The 14,096-nt window shown below is 38.4% G+C and overlaps 3 protein-coding genes across 5 annotated transcripts in view; 2 read left to right on the plus strand and 1 right to left on the minus strand.

Annotated features, from left to right (window-relative positions):
• The window catches only part of grik4 (glutamate receptor, ionotropic, kainate 4), a gene marked incomplete at its 5' end in the record, with an annotated part of 195,774 nt that extends 192,681 nt beyond the window's left edge, over positions 1 to 3,093 (plus strand). For all 3 annotated transcript variants that reach the window (XM_081371082.1, XM_081371080.1, XM_081371081.1), the window contains one exon: positions 1,297 to 3,093. In XM_081371082.1, coding sequence (XP_081227208.1) covers positions 1,297 to 1,680 — 384 coding nt within the window. In that variant the 3' untranslated portion in view covers positions 1,681 to 3,093. The remainder of the gene's footprint in view (positions 1 to 1,296) is intronic.
• Positions 3,094 to 5,988: 2,895 nt separating this feature from the next.
• On the minus strand, positions 5,989 to 9,012 carry drc12 (dynein regulatory complex subunit 12 homolog). The gene is made up of 6 exons (XM_081370095.1): positions 8,855 to 9,012; positions 8,685 to 8,750; positions 8,449 to 8,568; positions 7,137 to 7,229; positions 6,910 to 7,040; positions 5,989 to 6,533 (listed from the first exon to the last, which is right to left on the minus strand). The coding sequence occupies exons 1-6, from the start codon at positions 8,922 to 8,924 to the stop codon at positions 6,405 to 6,407; spliced, it is 609 nt and encodes a 202-aa protein (XP_081226221.1). The 5' UTR covers positions 8,925 to 9,012; the 3' UTR covers positions 5,989 to 6,404.
• A 1,353-nt stretch (positions 9,013 to 10,365) lies between these two features.
• The window catches only part of cbl (Cbl proto-oncogene, E3 ubiquitin protein ligase), a 33,171-nt gene continuing 29,440 nt past the window's right edge, over positions 10,366 to 14,096 (plus strand). The window contains exon 1 of the mRNA XM_081370096.1: positions 10,366 to 10,915. Coding sequence (XP_081226222.1) covers positions 10,769 to 10,915 — 147 coding nt within the window. The 5' untranslated portion in view covers positions 10,366 to 10,768. The remainder of the gene's footprint in view (positions 10,916 to 14,096) is intronic.

Consider the following 14,096-nt stretch of genomic DNA (forward strand, 5'->3'; position numbering starts at 1 on the left):
AGGGTGAGTAAATGATGACAGAACTTTAATTTTTGGGTGAACTTTCACTTTAAAAATGTGTCTCGAGACTTTGCCTTCCTTTCTGTTCATCAGCGATGAGGCTCTGCAGTTGGGTAATGTTGTGCAGCGTCTCCCGTTTTTAAAGGCAAAAATATGTTCTGTATGAACGGCCCCTAATAGTGTTTTTTTCCTCTGTTAGACATATTCTACCTTGTAGTATAAAGGTGTGGCCAAATTAATCATTGTTCTGTGAATTTTCATGGGCAAAATTCAGCCATTTCAATAATAATTCGTGTAATCTGTAATTTATCTTGAGGGCAATTTCCCTGTGCAGTTTTGCAGCAGGTTCAAGTTTGTGTTGACCAACAGAAAGCTGCTTGGTTTGAGAGTGACTTGTGCATGAGCTATGCTTCACACAACACTACACTTTTGAAAATAGATAATGGATTTCTATTGTGACCACACCTTAACTGAACAGGATGGAAACATTAAGGCTAGATCATCAATGATATTGTGCTGGAGACATTGGCTGATACATATTTGTCACATATTAAAAAAAAAAAAATTTTTGTCTAGGAATGAGTGGTTTAGTTTAAGTGGATATGCATAGTATTCCCCTTCAAATTTGATGTCACCCCAGGAAATTAAGGTCTACTCAAACTACTTAAAACGCTACTTGAAGACAAGAGGAAAATACTCCTGTAAAACAACCATTAAGACAAATGAACAATTCAAGGAAATATTAATTAATTTAACAGTCTTTAATCAAGACATTCTTTTTGTAATATTGTGCAATAATATTTAATTCATGACAGAATTTCATTAAGATGACATAGGAAAACACGACACCTCTGTTGTAAAGTGATGAAAATTTTGTGTAAATAACCATTGAAACATAAATCATATTCCTCAAGGGAGCAATTTCAGCCCAATTTTGAAGCATTAAAGGCACCGTATACAAAAAATGACCCAAACACAACAGCTCCACTCACTTATCATGTCTTTTTGAAATGCAAATCTAACAATATACATTTAAAAGTGAACTTGTTGAGAATGTAATGAGCACGTGCAGAGATCACCAAGCGCTTCGGGACGTTTTCTCTGATCTCTCTGCGGTGATTTATCAGTCCAGATAAACAGCCAGCGCCCCCTGTATAGTCCAGTGTTATTTTGATCAATGCTCTGGCTGTGCTGCCTTCCACCCCCTGTGTGCAGCGTGTCAGTGAGACCCCCTGGCCTCTCTCTCTCTCTCTCTCTCTCTTCCTCTCCCTCTGTCTCCGTGTTTGTGCCTCACAGCTGTCCATGTGCGAGGAGATGCTACGAGAGCTGCAGGGCATCGTGCTGTGTCAGGACAGCCTGCAGGTACGGCGCAGGCGCGGAGCCAGTGTTCTGCGACCGCAGCCTCTGCCCCTGGACGACCGGCGGGCGCGGGCCACAGCAGCGAGCCTCAGCAACGGCAAGCTGTGCACAGGCACCGGCCTGCCCGAACCCCTCTCCCACAGACTGGCGCAGGAGGCCGCCCTGGTGGCGCGAGGGTGCAGTCACATTCGCATCTGCCCGGAGTGCCGGCGCTTCCAGGGCATTCGAGTGCGCCCCGCTGGCCCACCAGGAGCTTCACCCACCCACAGCGAGGAGAGTATAGAGTGGGAAAAAGGCACCAACAACAGTGAACACGAATAACCTCTCTTACATGTGTCGGATAGACGTTAAACGACGGCTTTGCTGGACCCAGGGATTATGGGAACATAGGCTCCGGGAGAAGGAGCTATAGGAGATGCTGTCCGTGCTGCTCAATTCGGCCCAGGAGCTGCTTCTGGTTTCTGTACACTGTCCTTACAGCCCTCTGCTTTTGGGGGACACAGCAGAGGGGCTTTGTACTATGCAGTATGTTTGTCTTACTGTGCTGTTGATTTATTTTTAAATTATTCCTCTTTTGTTGTGAAACCACTATATTGCTATTATCTCCTTCTGACGACACCCGTTTAGTTTCGTTTTTCACACAGCGGACGACTACAGACTCGATCCACTATCGCTCAACCTTTTTTAGAGTGGCAAAATACTTTGCATTAATTTTGTGCTGTCGCCGCCTCATGGCGGCCCCTGGCGGAGTAAAAATTAAGAGAACTGAACACAAAAACAACTGCGATCTGTTTTTATTATTAGTCATATTCTATTAAAAAGGTTTTTGGGATGTTTCTGAATGTTTGATGTGCATGTATGAGGGTTTTAGATGCTACTGAATCGAGAAAAACAAGAATTTTATTTTATTTTTTCTGGTTAAAGACACTTTTTACACTTTGCTTTTCATACTTTTGAGTTAGATTCATATTGTTGCACTCTTTGGATATGAAAATTGCACATAGTTGTGGAAAAGTGGATGCTCCCATTTAAGAAATTTGCATTAGGAATTGATACAGATTCCCATTGACCTTTTTGTTGTCATTCTAGCAGGATTCTAGGAAGTATCAAGTGTGTTCGCTTTCAAAAAACTTGTCATGGAAGTGAGTTGATTGATTTTTGTTCCTGCCGTGGTCTTACATTCATCTGTACCACTCAATACATGATGAAATCAACAGGGTCATTCCGTTTAGACATCTGTGTGATGAGACATTGGAGATTGTGGGCCTGTGTACATCAGGTATTTCTTTATATCACATAACAGCTCATAAAGGTTTTTTTTTCTAGTTTGATACCAGAAACATCCATTTGTTCATGTGATGTCTTTGGTTCATCCTTCTTGTTTTCCAAGAGAGACATCTGGTGAACAACCTTTTAAAAATGGATTCCACCCATCGGTTTTTATCAACTCACCACAGCTGATGCAGAATTTACATACCAAAATGAAATTATTTTATTAGGCATGATGGTATCCTCAACTTGCAGAGCCAAATTGTAATAAATTGCCTTCACGTTTTGGAGAGCCATTAGAGGTTACTTATACCCATGTTGATTTTTCTGTGCATTTCTATTGAACTGAATCCATTTCTAAATGATATTTCAATACGGTGTTAGTGCCTGACGAAAATAAATGGCATTGTGTTCAGTTCTGTGAAAGTTTTTGTCTCTTGGATCTTTTGGCTCACTCTGTAAACATTTGCTTTTCTTGGTGCACAAATACAGCTCCATTCATTTACAGGTTGGAATGGCTGTGCATGTGTGTTTCAGGCATCTGATGAACAATGGCAAAGCTGTATGTGCAGGTGGGTTTTAACTAGACTTGCAGACAACTCTATGGGGGCAACCTCTCAAGATGTGAGACATTTACTATGTGGGGCATGAGCACACCTGCTTTAGACTCAGAGACATTTGAGCTGGTTGAAAGAGTGTTGAACACACAAGCAAAATGACTGACTGCTCTCATAGGAAGGTTAAATCAAGCAGTTTAAGTCTACAAAAGCAAAAAAAATATTGGCAAAAACTGCACATGCAGCAATTAATCAAATCTGTCGCAACAAATGTAGCATCATGCAAAACTTATCTGAAATGCTCAATTTACACTCAAACACAACTCATTTATTCCATGAGCAAAAGTGACCAATAATAGGGGGTTAACAAGACAAACTGAATAGTATTCGGCTAGTCATGTCACCTCAAAATGGCTGCCACCATGAGGTGACCCGCTCCATGTTTTGACAGGTTTTGTTTGGTTATTAATATGACTGGGGTCTTCATCTCATGTGAGTGTATACATTGCTTTTATCATGTATAAAAAGTGCTATTTATCCTCATACGAATTAGCCACAATTTCAGCAAAACATAAAATAGTTACAAACTGCCATGTGAGTGTGTATTTCCCTCAATCCTGAGTATTTTCAAACTGAAGAAATATCTACAGATGTCTAAATGATAGAAATCCTTTTAAATTCCAGGGTTCAGACACTAAGTTGTCCAATGCTATGATGGTTTGATAGTAATGAGTGTGAATTGTTCAGAGACCAAAATGTCATGGCTGAAGACAAAACTCATTAGTGAGACTTGCAAAGCTCACAGCCCAATCAGTCCAGATGCATTCCCGAGGGCCGGGCCTCTATTTCTGTCAGCATACTGCCCTTCTCCAAGCCATTTATTTCTTCATTCAGCTCTGACCTGTTTCCACAGGATGAAATTGCATCTCTAGCTTTAATTCCTTCTGGTGTTGTAAGTGGTTTGGGTCAGACAGCAAGAAATATGACTTTCTGCCGATTGACACTGAATGACATCAGCAAACTCGGTTTCACGTGTTGTTGCGTTGTGTTGCCACATGGGGCGCTATATAGTTAAATTAGTTAAAAGTAGTTTTAACAAAACAAAAAAACGATTCTCTAAATGCATGATATTCCACTGACCTGCATCTTGCATTTTAACTGCAAAATGCTCTCTGTGTGAATGGGCCCTTAGGGGCGACAATGGAGCTTTTCCATTGTTTTTCCTATGTGCTATGGATGTGTTGGACACTGATTCTTTTACAGCGTCTTGCACATAAAAGGGCATTATTAAAAAATGTTGCGTTCATGGTAAAAATAAAAAAAAGTTACATCTCTAGGGCTTTTTTGTTTTGTTTTTATCCTGCGTCTCACATTTTTAAAAGCATTGAATGGCTCCTATAAGTTAGTTGAAGTCAGTATATTTATAGCAACATACCTTAATAATAGCTCATCCAATTCCATGTCAGATGCATTTGAATGCAACTGTTTTAGCATAGTGTTATCTTGCTGTTTTTCACAGTTTCACAAATGATTTAAGATCAAAAGCAGTATATATTAAAACAGCCTGAGCCCATTCTTCTAAATGTTTTCAAATGCAGTCTCATTGCTACAAATCTTTTTCAGGTCACTGGTTTGTCACCTACAGCTGAATTTCTAGCTATAGACTCTCTTTAATGTTCAGACACATCAGAGGTAAGTAACAGCACAGGTCATAATGCTCTTTGTCTTCTTCTTTCCACAATGAAAGTGTTGTTAACATCCCTGTGAGTGCAGGTATAATGTCATGTTCATTTTGCTGCCTTTTGTTCCCTGGCAGTGCTTGAATAAGCAGGACAACCATCTCACCATTACAGATATAATGAAATAAAAGTCTTTGTTTGCTTTCCTTTCCTTTCCATTTATTCACGTTGCGATGGATTGATCTCGGATTGGGAGACATTGATCATCTGCCTGCCAGATCAGACGTAATGCTGGTACATAGAAAATGATGATTGCAGTGCCACGTGTCTTTCCATGAATGTTAAATTCATGACATAACAAGGTCAGTTACTTAATATGTAACTGCATTAACTCAAGATGTTTATACTGAGATGATGTTTGCAGAGTTTATTCCAGACAGCCAGTTCTCCTGGGGAATCTCACATCTGTAAATCAACAGCTGGCGTCTGTCAGGGGCATTAGAGCATTACTCTTGGAATCATATTAAGAAGAAAACAACAGGTAAACACATCTTATACATTCTATAGGGAGAAAAATAAATCAGAAAAGGTTTATTTCATTATTTTATTAAAATCAATTTAAATTTATACATGTAAACGATGAAGGACATTGCTATTGGAAGAGCGACAGAAAATTAGGCCAACAGAGACACTAGCTGGTGACAGAATGAACTGCACTGTCTGCTGGATACTATTGAAACGATTCAGATCAAATGCATACATTTTACATATAACCATTTTTCTGCATAAATTGTCCCATTCTATTCAGTGGGACAATATACATGCAAATAGATGGATGGATGGATGAATTGCTTGCATAGAAATTCATTCTGCTTGTTTCATGAAGAAGGCCCAAACACAAGTTTAAACACAATGTACAAACTGCTTTCTCAAATTACACTAATACCTGGTATGTTAAAATTGATAATTATATTTCATAATTTAAAACGTGAACAGTATTGAAAACTATATAATAATTTTATTGAAAGAAGCCTCTTATGCTCACCAAGGCTGCAGTTAGTTGATTTAAAACACAACAAAACAGTAATATATATATATATATATATATATTTTTTTTTTTTTTTATGTAATTTATTCCTGTGACGGCAAAGCTGAATTTTCATCATCATTACTCCAGTCTTCACTGTCACATGATCCTTTAGAAATCATTATAGTATGCTTATTTTCCTACTCGAGAAACATTGAAAACTGCTGTGGTGCTTTTCTTGAAACCATATTACATTTTTCAGCAATATTTTATAAATAGAAAGTTCAAAAGTTACTCACATTATAAATGTATTGACTGTCACTTTTGATCAATTTAGTGCATCTTTGCTGAATAAAACTATTCATTTCTTTCACACTATTTATATATATATGTATACATCTAAATCCCTGGAGCCCAGTATGAAAAGCCCTGGCTTATGCATTATGCATGTCATTTCTTAGATGTCAGAGGTCTTGGTCTTGTTCTGTTCACAGTGCTCAACTAAAGATGTCCTCATATGTGAAGCGGGTTTATCCCAAAGTCACTGAGCATGTCCTTGACTTCCTGATGAAGGACTGTGCTCTGTTCTTCCCACTGCAGCCGCGTCTCAGCCAGGTGAGAGAGCAAACTGTCCAGACAGCCCTGTACCAAGCCAATAGACACCAATTAATAAAAAACAACTCAATTTAAAATGAAAAGTAGCTTATTAAATGGGGCATGTCTCGCCATCTGGCACAAGCATTTAGAGGTGCAGATGGTCTCTACTTTTCTAAAATACTAAATGCTGAAATAGATAACCTTTTGGATGGCAATCATAGTTGGTAACACTTTAATTAACCGTCCATTCAATTTGTTTGACTATAGCATTAATTATACCTCATTTAGTCAAGTAGATTATTCAGTCACACTTTGAAATGCCACCAAGCAATTTTAAGCTTTGTGTAGTGCTAATAAAATGTCATCCTTTCAAGCGCTGATATTTCACTTAATCACTTATAGAGCAGTGCCTCTGACTTACGTGCAGTATCTTCTCACACTCACTCTCCATGCGGTCCAGTTTGCTCTGGAGTTCAGAAATGATGGCGTCTTTTTCTGCTTCTGTCTTCTCTCGCCGCTCTCTTTCCGATTTTAATTTAACCTGACACTCGGCTAATCAAACAGAGGCCTGTCATCAGCATGTGTTTGGTTAAAGCACACTGCCTTTGATAAGCACAAGAATTTGAATATGTTAACGGCTGAACTCACCGAGCTGCGTCTCAAGCAAGTCCACGCTCACTTCAAGCCTGTTCATTTTAGTCTGCAGGTCTGTTTCCATAGACCTATATTGACGGTTGAGATCTGTTCTCAAAGGTAAATACAATACATATTGTGTTAGAAATCAATGACAATGTAGCTTCTTACAGAAACATACTGTAAATCACACACAAGTTATTCACACTACCATTCGGAAAGTTTTTTTTTGTATAATGACATTTTTAATTTCACAAAAGATTTCTATTACAAATAAATGCTGTAGTTTATATTCATCGAAGACTCTTGAAAAACAAATCTATCACTGTTTTTCACAAAAATATTAAGCAGCACAACTGTTTTCAAGAAATGTTTATTGAGCACCAAATCAGCATATTACAATGATTTCTAAAGGATCATGCGACACTAATGACTCAAATGTCTCCAAAGCAGTACAACATTAAACATCATCGGGCGGTTTCCCAGTCCTCGGCCCTGCTAACATTGATCTGAAGTTAAACCTGCCTCCTGGTAGGTTTAATTTAAGCCTCAATTTAGTCCTGAAAGTAGCTTTAGTCTCCCTCCTGGAAATCATGGTCATCATCTATGTTATCCAAAGGTTGCTGGCTCTCAATTAGGCTATTCCTGTCAGTAATTCATCCAAGTGGCCATATCTTTATTTGCAGGTCTTCCGCCAGTCTTAAACCTCTCTCTTCAGGCATCAGCAGCAGTTTCTTCCACAACATCTCTATTGATTATATCAACCCACAGGTTTCACAAAACAGTGATGTAATAAAGCTGATGATTCAGTCTTTTCTGAAGTTGTTGTATTGTTCTTGTAGATGTGTGTCCATTTGCATTTAATTAATGACAAATAGATTTCCAGGCATTCCTTTTCCTAGATTCCACAGCTGATGTGTAGGCTAAGGTTTTGTTTTTTGTTTTTTTGCGTTGTTCAAGTTTTCTTTTTTTTATTGCAGTCTTTTTTCTGATGCCATTGTTTTCCTTGGATTTGCTTCTCAGTTACATACAATTTTAAGCTTTTCTTGGTTCATTCCAAATAGGAAACCTCTGTCATACTAATTCAGATTAGCTCAGTTGGTTTTAAATTAATTTTGTTTAGTTAAGTTCAGGAATTCATAGTCCAGGTGTTAGTAATCTGTATACTTAATCTGTGTTTTAGAAAGCCATTTTTAAGCCAGCATTAAGGTTTACTCCTGTCTTAATTTAAGACCTGTCCGGGAAACCGGCCGTATATTAAGAAGAATGAAGGTGTACTACAGTATATCAATAAACCTGCAATAAAGCAATATAATTTTATACAGACCTGCAGTGATGTCCTTCATGTCTGATCTTTCCTGACTGAGCTCGTGCTCCAGATCTCTGATTTGACATTTCAAGTCATCTCTCACCACTGTAGCCTGACGCGCTACACTGCTCCTCAGTGCTGACAAGGGTTGTAGAGACGTTACTTTCTTAATGTTTTACTTTAATTGAACATCAACCAACAGAGAAAAAATCTGAGAACAGTCCATTTAAAAAAATTATAGCCATTTGCCTTACCCAGATGCTCTTTTAAAACAGCCACGTCTAAGGCACTTCTCCGGTACTTCTCTGAAAGTCCATCATCTGAGAAATAAAGGAAATATATCATGCTAATCAAATATCACTTAAGTCTTTATTGTAAGAATTATATTATTTCGTGTTTATAAAAGCAACAAACAAAAAAATACCTTTTTCTGGCGTGCTCTTTTTGGACTTTTCCTTTTTGCTGTTTCCTTTCCCTTTCTTCTTGGGTGGCATAGTGTACAGAGACTCTAGGTCTGCATCTATCGAGCAGAAGGAAAAGTTTCATTGTGTCTTTAGTGTGTATACAGAGCCGCCTGGTAGCGTGGGCGTGGCCAGAGAGAGACGTAAGCCAATCACCTTTCCAGAATGCCAATTATAGTTGTTCTACGTAACCGCATTGTACCGCGTCGCCGGCTGGTTGCCTGGAGCTGTGTATAAAGTTGCCAAGCCCGTCGTGTTGTTTTATGGACAATAAAGTAATTTTAGGTATTTCTAAATTAAAGAGAATCTCCTTTATTCGTTTGAAATAGCCTAACGGACGTGGAGCTCTATCACAAGTGTGTTTACTTTTCATTCAATTCAGTAAAGTTAATGACATTTGTAATGTGAATGTGAAATGAAATGATGAGAGAAGTTCAACGAACCAAGCATCATACAGCGGTGAATTTACAAAAACAAAATAGTTCACCTCAAAAAAATATCTGCATAATTCATCTTTTTAACCCCGAGAGCGGCGAAAGTACAATACAAGCACTTCTACTACCAATGCTTAGCTCATGAATATTAACTACGTCACATTAACGTTGCTTGGTAACCTTCCTAGTGCTCCGGTTACGTGCCTTAATTAATATTTACATGCTTTTCACCATAGTAGGATTCGTACATTCACACGAAGAGCAAGAAGGGAGGCGGGGAAAATTTGAGACACGAAAGAGGGCGAGGTCTCACAAGGCGGAACAGGAAGAGCAATCATAAAAGTACGGGAGGGGGAGGTAGAAGGCGGTGTTTTTTTTTATTGACTTCAATAGGATATTTTCCGCAATCCAGTATTGCATTTTCATATGAAGAAAGACGATGTGTGCTGATTTTATAATAAACATGAGCGCCTCTCCTTCATAGGTTTTGCTCGCAAGGGCTCTTGTCTTGCTTAGCCTGAACTTCCCGTTGCAAAAGTAGTGATAGGAAGTACGATTCATTCAAGCGAATCGGTTCTTTCGAACACGTCCCTTCAAAGAATCGATTCCACTATTTTGCACGTCACTTCTCTGACTAACACATGGTCCCACACACTCCGGTGTTGAAATTACATGCTTGAAAAAAGTTCAGATAAAAAAATTTCCCTGCTTGATGTATATCTGTTAAAACGTGTTTAAATATGCAAATAATTCTTGCCAAGTTTATTGATTATAATTTGACTGGCAATAAAAAAGAATTAGGCATTCCATTCCATTAGTCGTGTTTATTGTGTTTACATTCTTACGGTGTTTATTAAGCCTATAAATTCATGTGTCATGCCCATGAGTTTTTGTATACTGCTCAAGTGCTCATAAAAACATAGTCATTTAGAACCTGAATATTATGCATGTTCATTAAACCAATTTGCTTTACATCTAGACTGCTTCAGTCCGACCAGTTTAGTGAACCGATTTAACTGATTGAAAAGATCCGACTCAACAGAACGGTTCGATCACATTCACGAATCGGACATCGCTCTGCAGAAGCGCACAGATAGAGAGAGAGAGAGAGAGAGCTGCAGGAAAAGGGAACATCACGCTCGCACGGGGTGTCGTTGTGAAAGCAGTTGTTCCTCAACGTCCAGACATCCATCAAAACTTATTTTTACGCGTTATTTTTGACGGGATTCGCCGCACTACCCGAGCGTATTAAATACAGCGTGAAACGGTGGTTTCCTGCAAGGGGGATTTAATGGGAGTCTTTCATCGATAAAGCGCTTCTTCCCCCCACCCCCCTTGACGGACCTTCGCTCGAACCGAACTGGACTCGGGCGCTGTCCTCACCGGGGGGTATCCGATCCCAGTTATATTTTGACTGCGAAACCAACACTCCAAAGTCCGAATATGGCAGGAAATCTGAAGAAAGGTGGGGGGCTTATTGGCATGATGAAGGACGCTTTTCAGCCTCACCATCACCTCCACCACTCCCATCACCAGCCCGGGGCCGTGGACAAAAAGACGGTGGAGAAATGCTGGAAATTCATGGATAAGGTGGGTGACTATCAAGCAAAAACACAAAAGATAGATACCAGAGAGAGACGTTGTAGCTAGCAGCCTCGGTCTCTTGTTAGCTTAGCCGGATGGCCTGCACCGAGGAGTCCTAATGCAATATGGCAGGGCTGCTCTGCTAAGGCAATTAGCTGAATGGTTTGCTGGCTAATAAACTATATTCAGCCAGTCAAATACTTTGGGAATATCCAGCTTTAGAGAGTAACGTTAGGTCATTTTTCGGTAGCCGTCCACCCCCAGCTTGCCTAGCAGGACTTCTGAATACGGCATAGGGTCCTGTGCTAAGTTAGTTGTCCTAGCTTAATAGCTTGTGGTATTACTTAATTGGTCAATGTTGTTTATATTGTGAGAAGAGTAGGAATTGTTTTGACCTATCTGGACAAATGTGACTCCTCCTGGAGGTGAACGGTGTGAAAATCACAAAGTTGGTTTTAGCAACCAATATCTGACGTCCCTAGTCCTGTTGCTGGTCATTTAATTGGTTAAATTGTGTTAACTTTTAGTGTAGACGTGGATAATGGGCAGTTTATATGTCCTCTCAAACACTACTTGCTTCTCTTGTTCCTGTTTCTGTGTAATTTTTTGGATAAACAGGAAGCGTCACATCAGCTTTTTATTATTTTATTAAGTATCGTTACTTGCAATTGGTTTTAAGTGAAGTGTAGACTATTCTTTTCTATTCTGAAGCATTCTACCTTAATTCAAGTCATACACAACTTAGACATCTAAGTATCCAGCTGTATTTAAAGCTGGTTGTTTTTGTTTAATGGAGATCTATCCAAGCATGGTTTGTCTTATGATCAGGTATTATCAGATTTTAGGCACACTTGGCCTTATCTAATACCTGATTAACCCTATAAAACCTACTGTATCATATCTGACACATGAATTTTAAGGCCTCTAAATTATCAAGATAATCAAAACTTTGTACACAATCTAGGCTACTGCATGCCCTCTGATTGATAGTTCACACGTTCTTTTAGTATCATTTTAAAAATGTCCTCCTTCAGGTCGTGGTACACATGTCTTTTTGTATTTTTTATAAAGTAAACATAATAACTTTTGTATTGTTAGTTATATTTTAAGATGTACCTTTACTGGACTGAAACTTGGGTTTACTTGATATTCCATACATCATTTTTAAGAAAGAGCTTGTTAAAAGAGTCTGATGTATCAAATATGATGCAAAACAAAACATATTTTGTTTAAAGGTTCAATAAACTGTTCAATTTCATATGTCAGGCTTTACAGGGGTAATGTACTACGAATTTAAACATCTGATAAGAAATTGTGTAGTAAAATAGTAAAAAAAAAAAAACAAAAAAAAAAAATTTAAAACGTTAGACGAACATCTGTCTACCAGAGTGGTTTCTTTTGTTGAATTTGCTTCCTCACAATAGAAAAGTTTAAGCTGCAGTTCATGGAAAAAAGTTGTGGTTACTGACCTCACACTTCCTGTGATGTTAACACTGATACATAAGCGAAACGGTGCATCTTTCACAGGGGACTAGTTTTTAACTTATCCTGTTAAAATGGGAAACCACTTAGATACTAAAGAGGCCATTTACTTAGTAAGTTTTGTGATGTAGGCCTATGTTTCAAAGGAAAACTATTTAATTGTCTCTGAGAAGAGAAACGGTTAATGCTTTCTGACTGAGAACTTTGCAACTTCCTATTTGCTCAGTTTCACACTGGGTAGTTTGGTTAGTGCACATGTGACATATCACATTTTCTTCATAAGCAAATCTTCTCATTTTTGCAATTTTAACATTGTAAATTTCCACTTTATGTTAACTTGTGATTATGAAACCCTTAATAGAAAGTTTAGTATAAATGTCAGGATCAGTGATTCAGGATACTTTGTCAGGAGGAGTTCAGCTTGCAAAGCAGACCTTTCTGAAAGAAAAGTTTCTTCATAGGATTTAAACATTTATAAGTCTATCCTGACTTGGCTATTTATTATCCAAATTAAACTTTTTCATGTTATATTCGCTCAATCCCCTGTAAATATTCAACCTCTTACAAACTCCACAAGAACACAATGGTTGTTCTTCCCAGTTTGACCTTTAGTATGAAAAAAACTTTGAATATTCAAATAAGAATAAACACAAATGAAGTTCTGTATTTCCCCTACATATACATTCATATTGACCTTGATTACAAACACAAATTATCTACACTTTGATTTCCTCATAGGGTTTCGTAATTATGAAACCACAGGCCAATTAAGAACATTTTATTTGTAGATGTTGATGGTAGGATTTGCGTAGTATAATGTGGTCAATCATGAATACAAATTTAACACCATAAATAGGACTTGCATTTTTGATTGCGTAAATATATTGGTGCATATTTAATGATTTCTATTTTAATTGACTTCCGGGCGACGTTTTGCATGCTTGAGACCAAGCAGATGCTTCACTGGCCTTTTGGACTATTTTTCTTAATTCACATTATCACTGGAAGCCATAATGAACGCACGTCTGCATATGAACACGTAGACGAATGCATGTTTGCTGATAATTCTTAGGACGTCCTGTCGCCACAGTCTTATCTCTTGGCTGTCAGGACTAGGGGTGCATGAGAGCCAGAAGTTTTGGAGCACAAGTCAGACTGGATGGTGAACCCCCCTCCTGTGATGTCATCAGCTCCCCCACCCCCCAATCACAGCTGGTCCTGTGCTGGAGACAAAATAGATAAGAGAGGCTGCAAGCCCTCAGAGCAGCTGCACGCAGCGCCAGCCTCTTATTGCCCAAACGTGTGCTTGCGATACGCCGCTTCTCCAACTGCTGGGGTGGTGACATTTGAGCAGCTTCCCGTTTCCTCAAATTTCCCACCCACGTCTTAATCAATAGTTCAGAAGGTGATGATGCGTGGCTTTAGTCCAGACAGAGGAGAGCCACTATGTCTTGATTTAAGCAAAGGCTATTGGACCATCAGTATAGCCATTAAGTCGTTTGGCTAATGAAGTGGTTTGAGGGCATGCACTTAATCATGATGATTTATTGTCTAGAATGGATGTTTTTTGTTTGAATATATATATATATATATATATATATATATATATATATATATATATATATATATATATATATATATATATATATATATATATATATATATGTGTATATATTAGTCAGATAGCTATTGCAGATTGCAATAT

Source organism: Scardinius erythrophthalmus (assembly GCF_964197995.2).
Source record: "Scardinius erythrophthalmus genome assembly, chromosome: 7".
Classification (NCBI taxonomy): Eukaryota; Metazoa; Chordata; class Actinopteri; order Cypriniformes; family Leuciscidae; genus Scardinius; species Scardinius erythrophthalmus.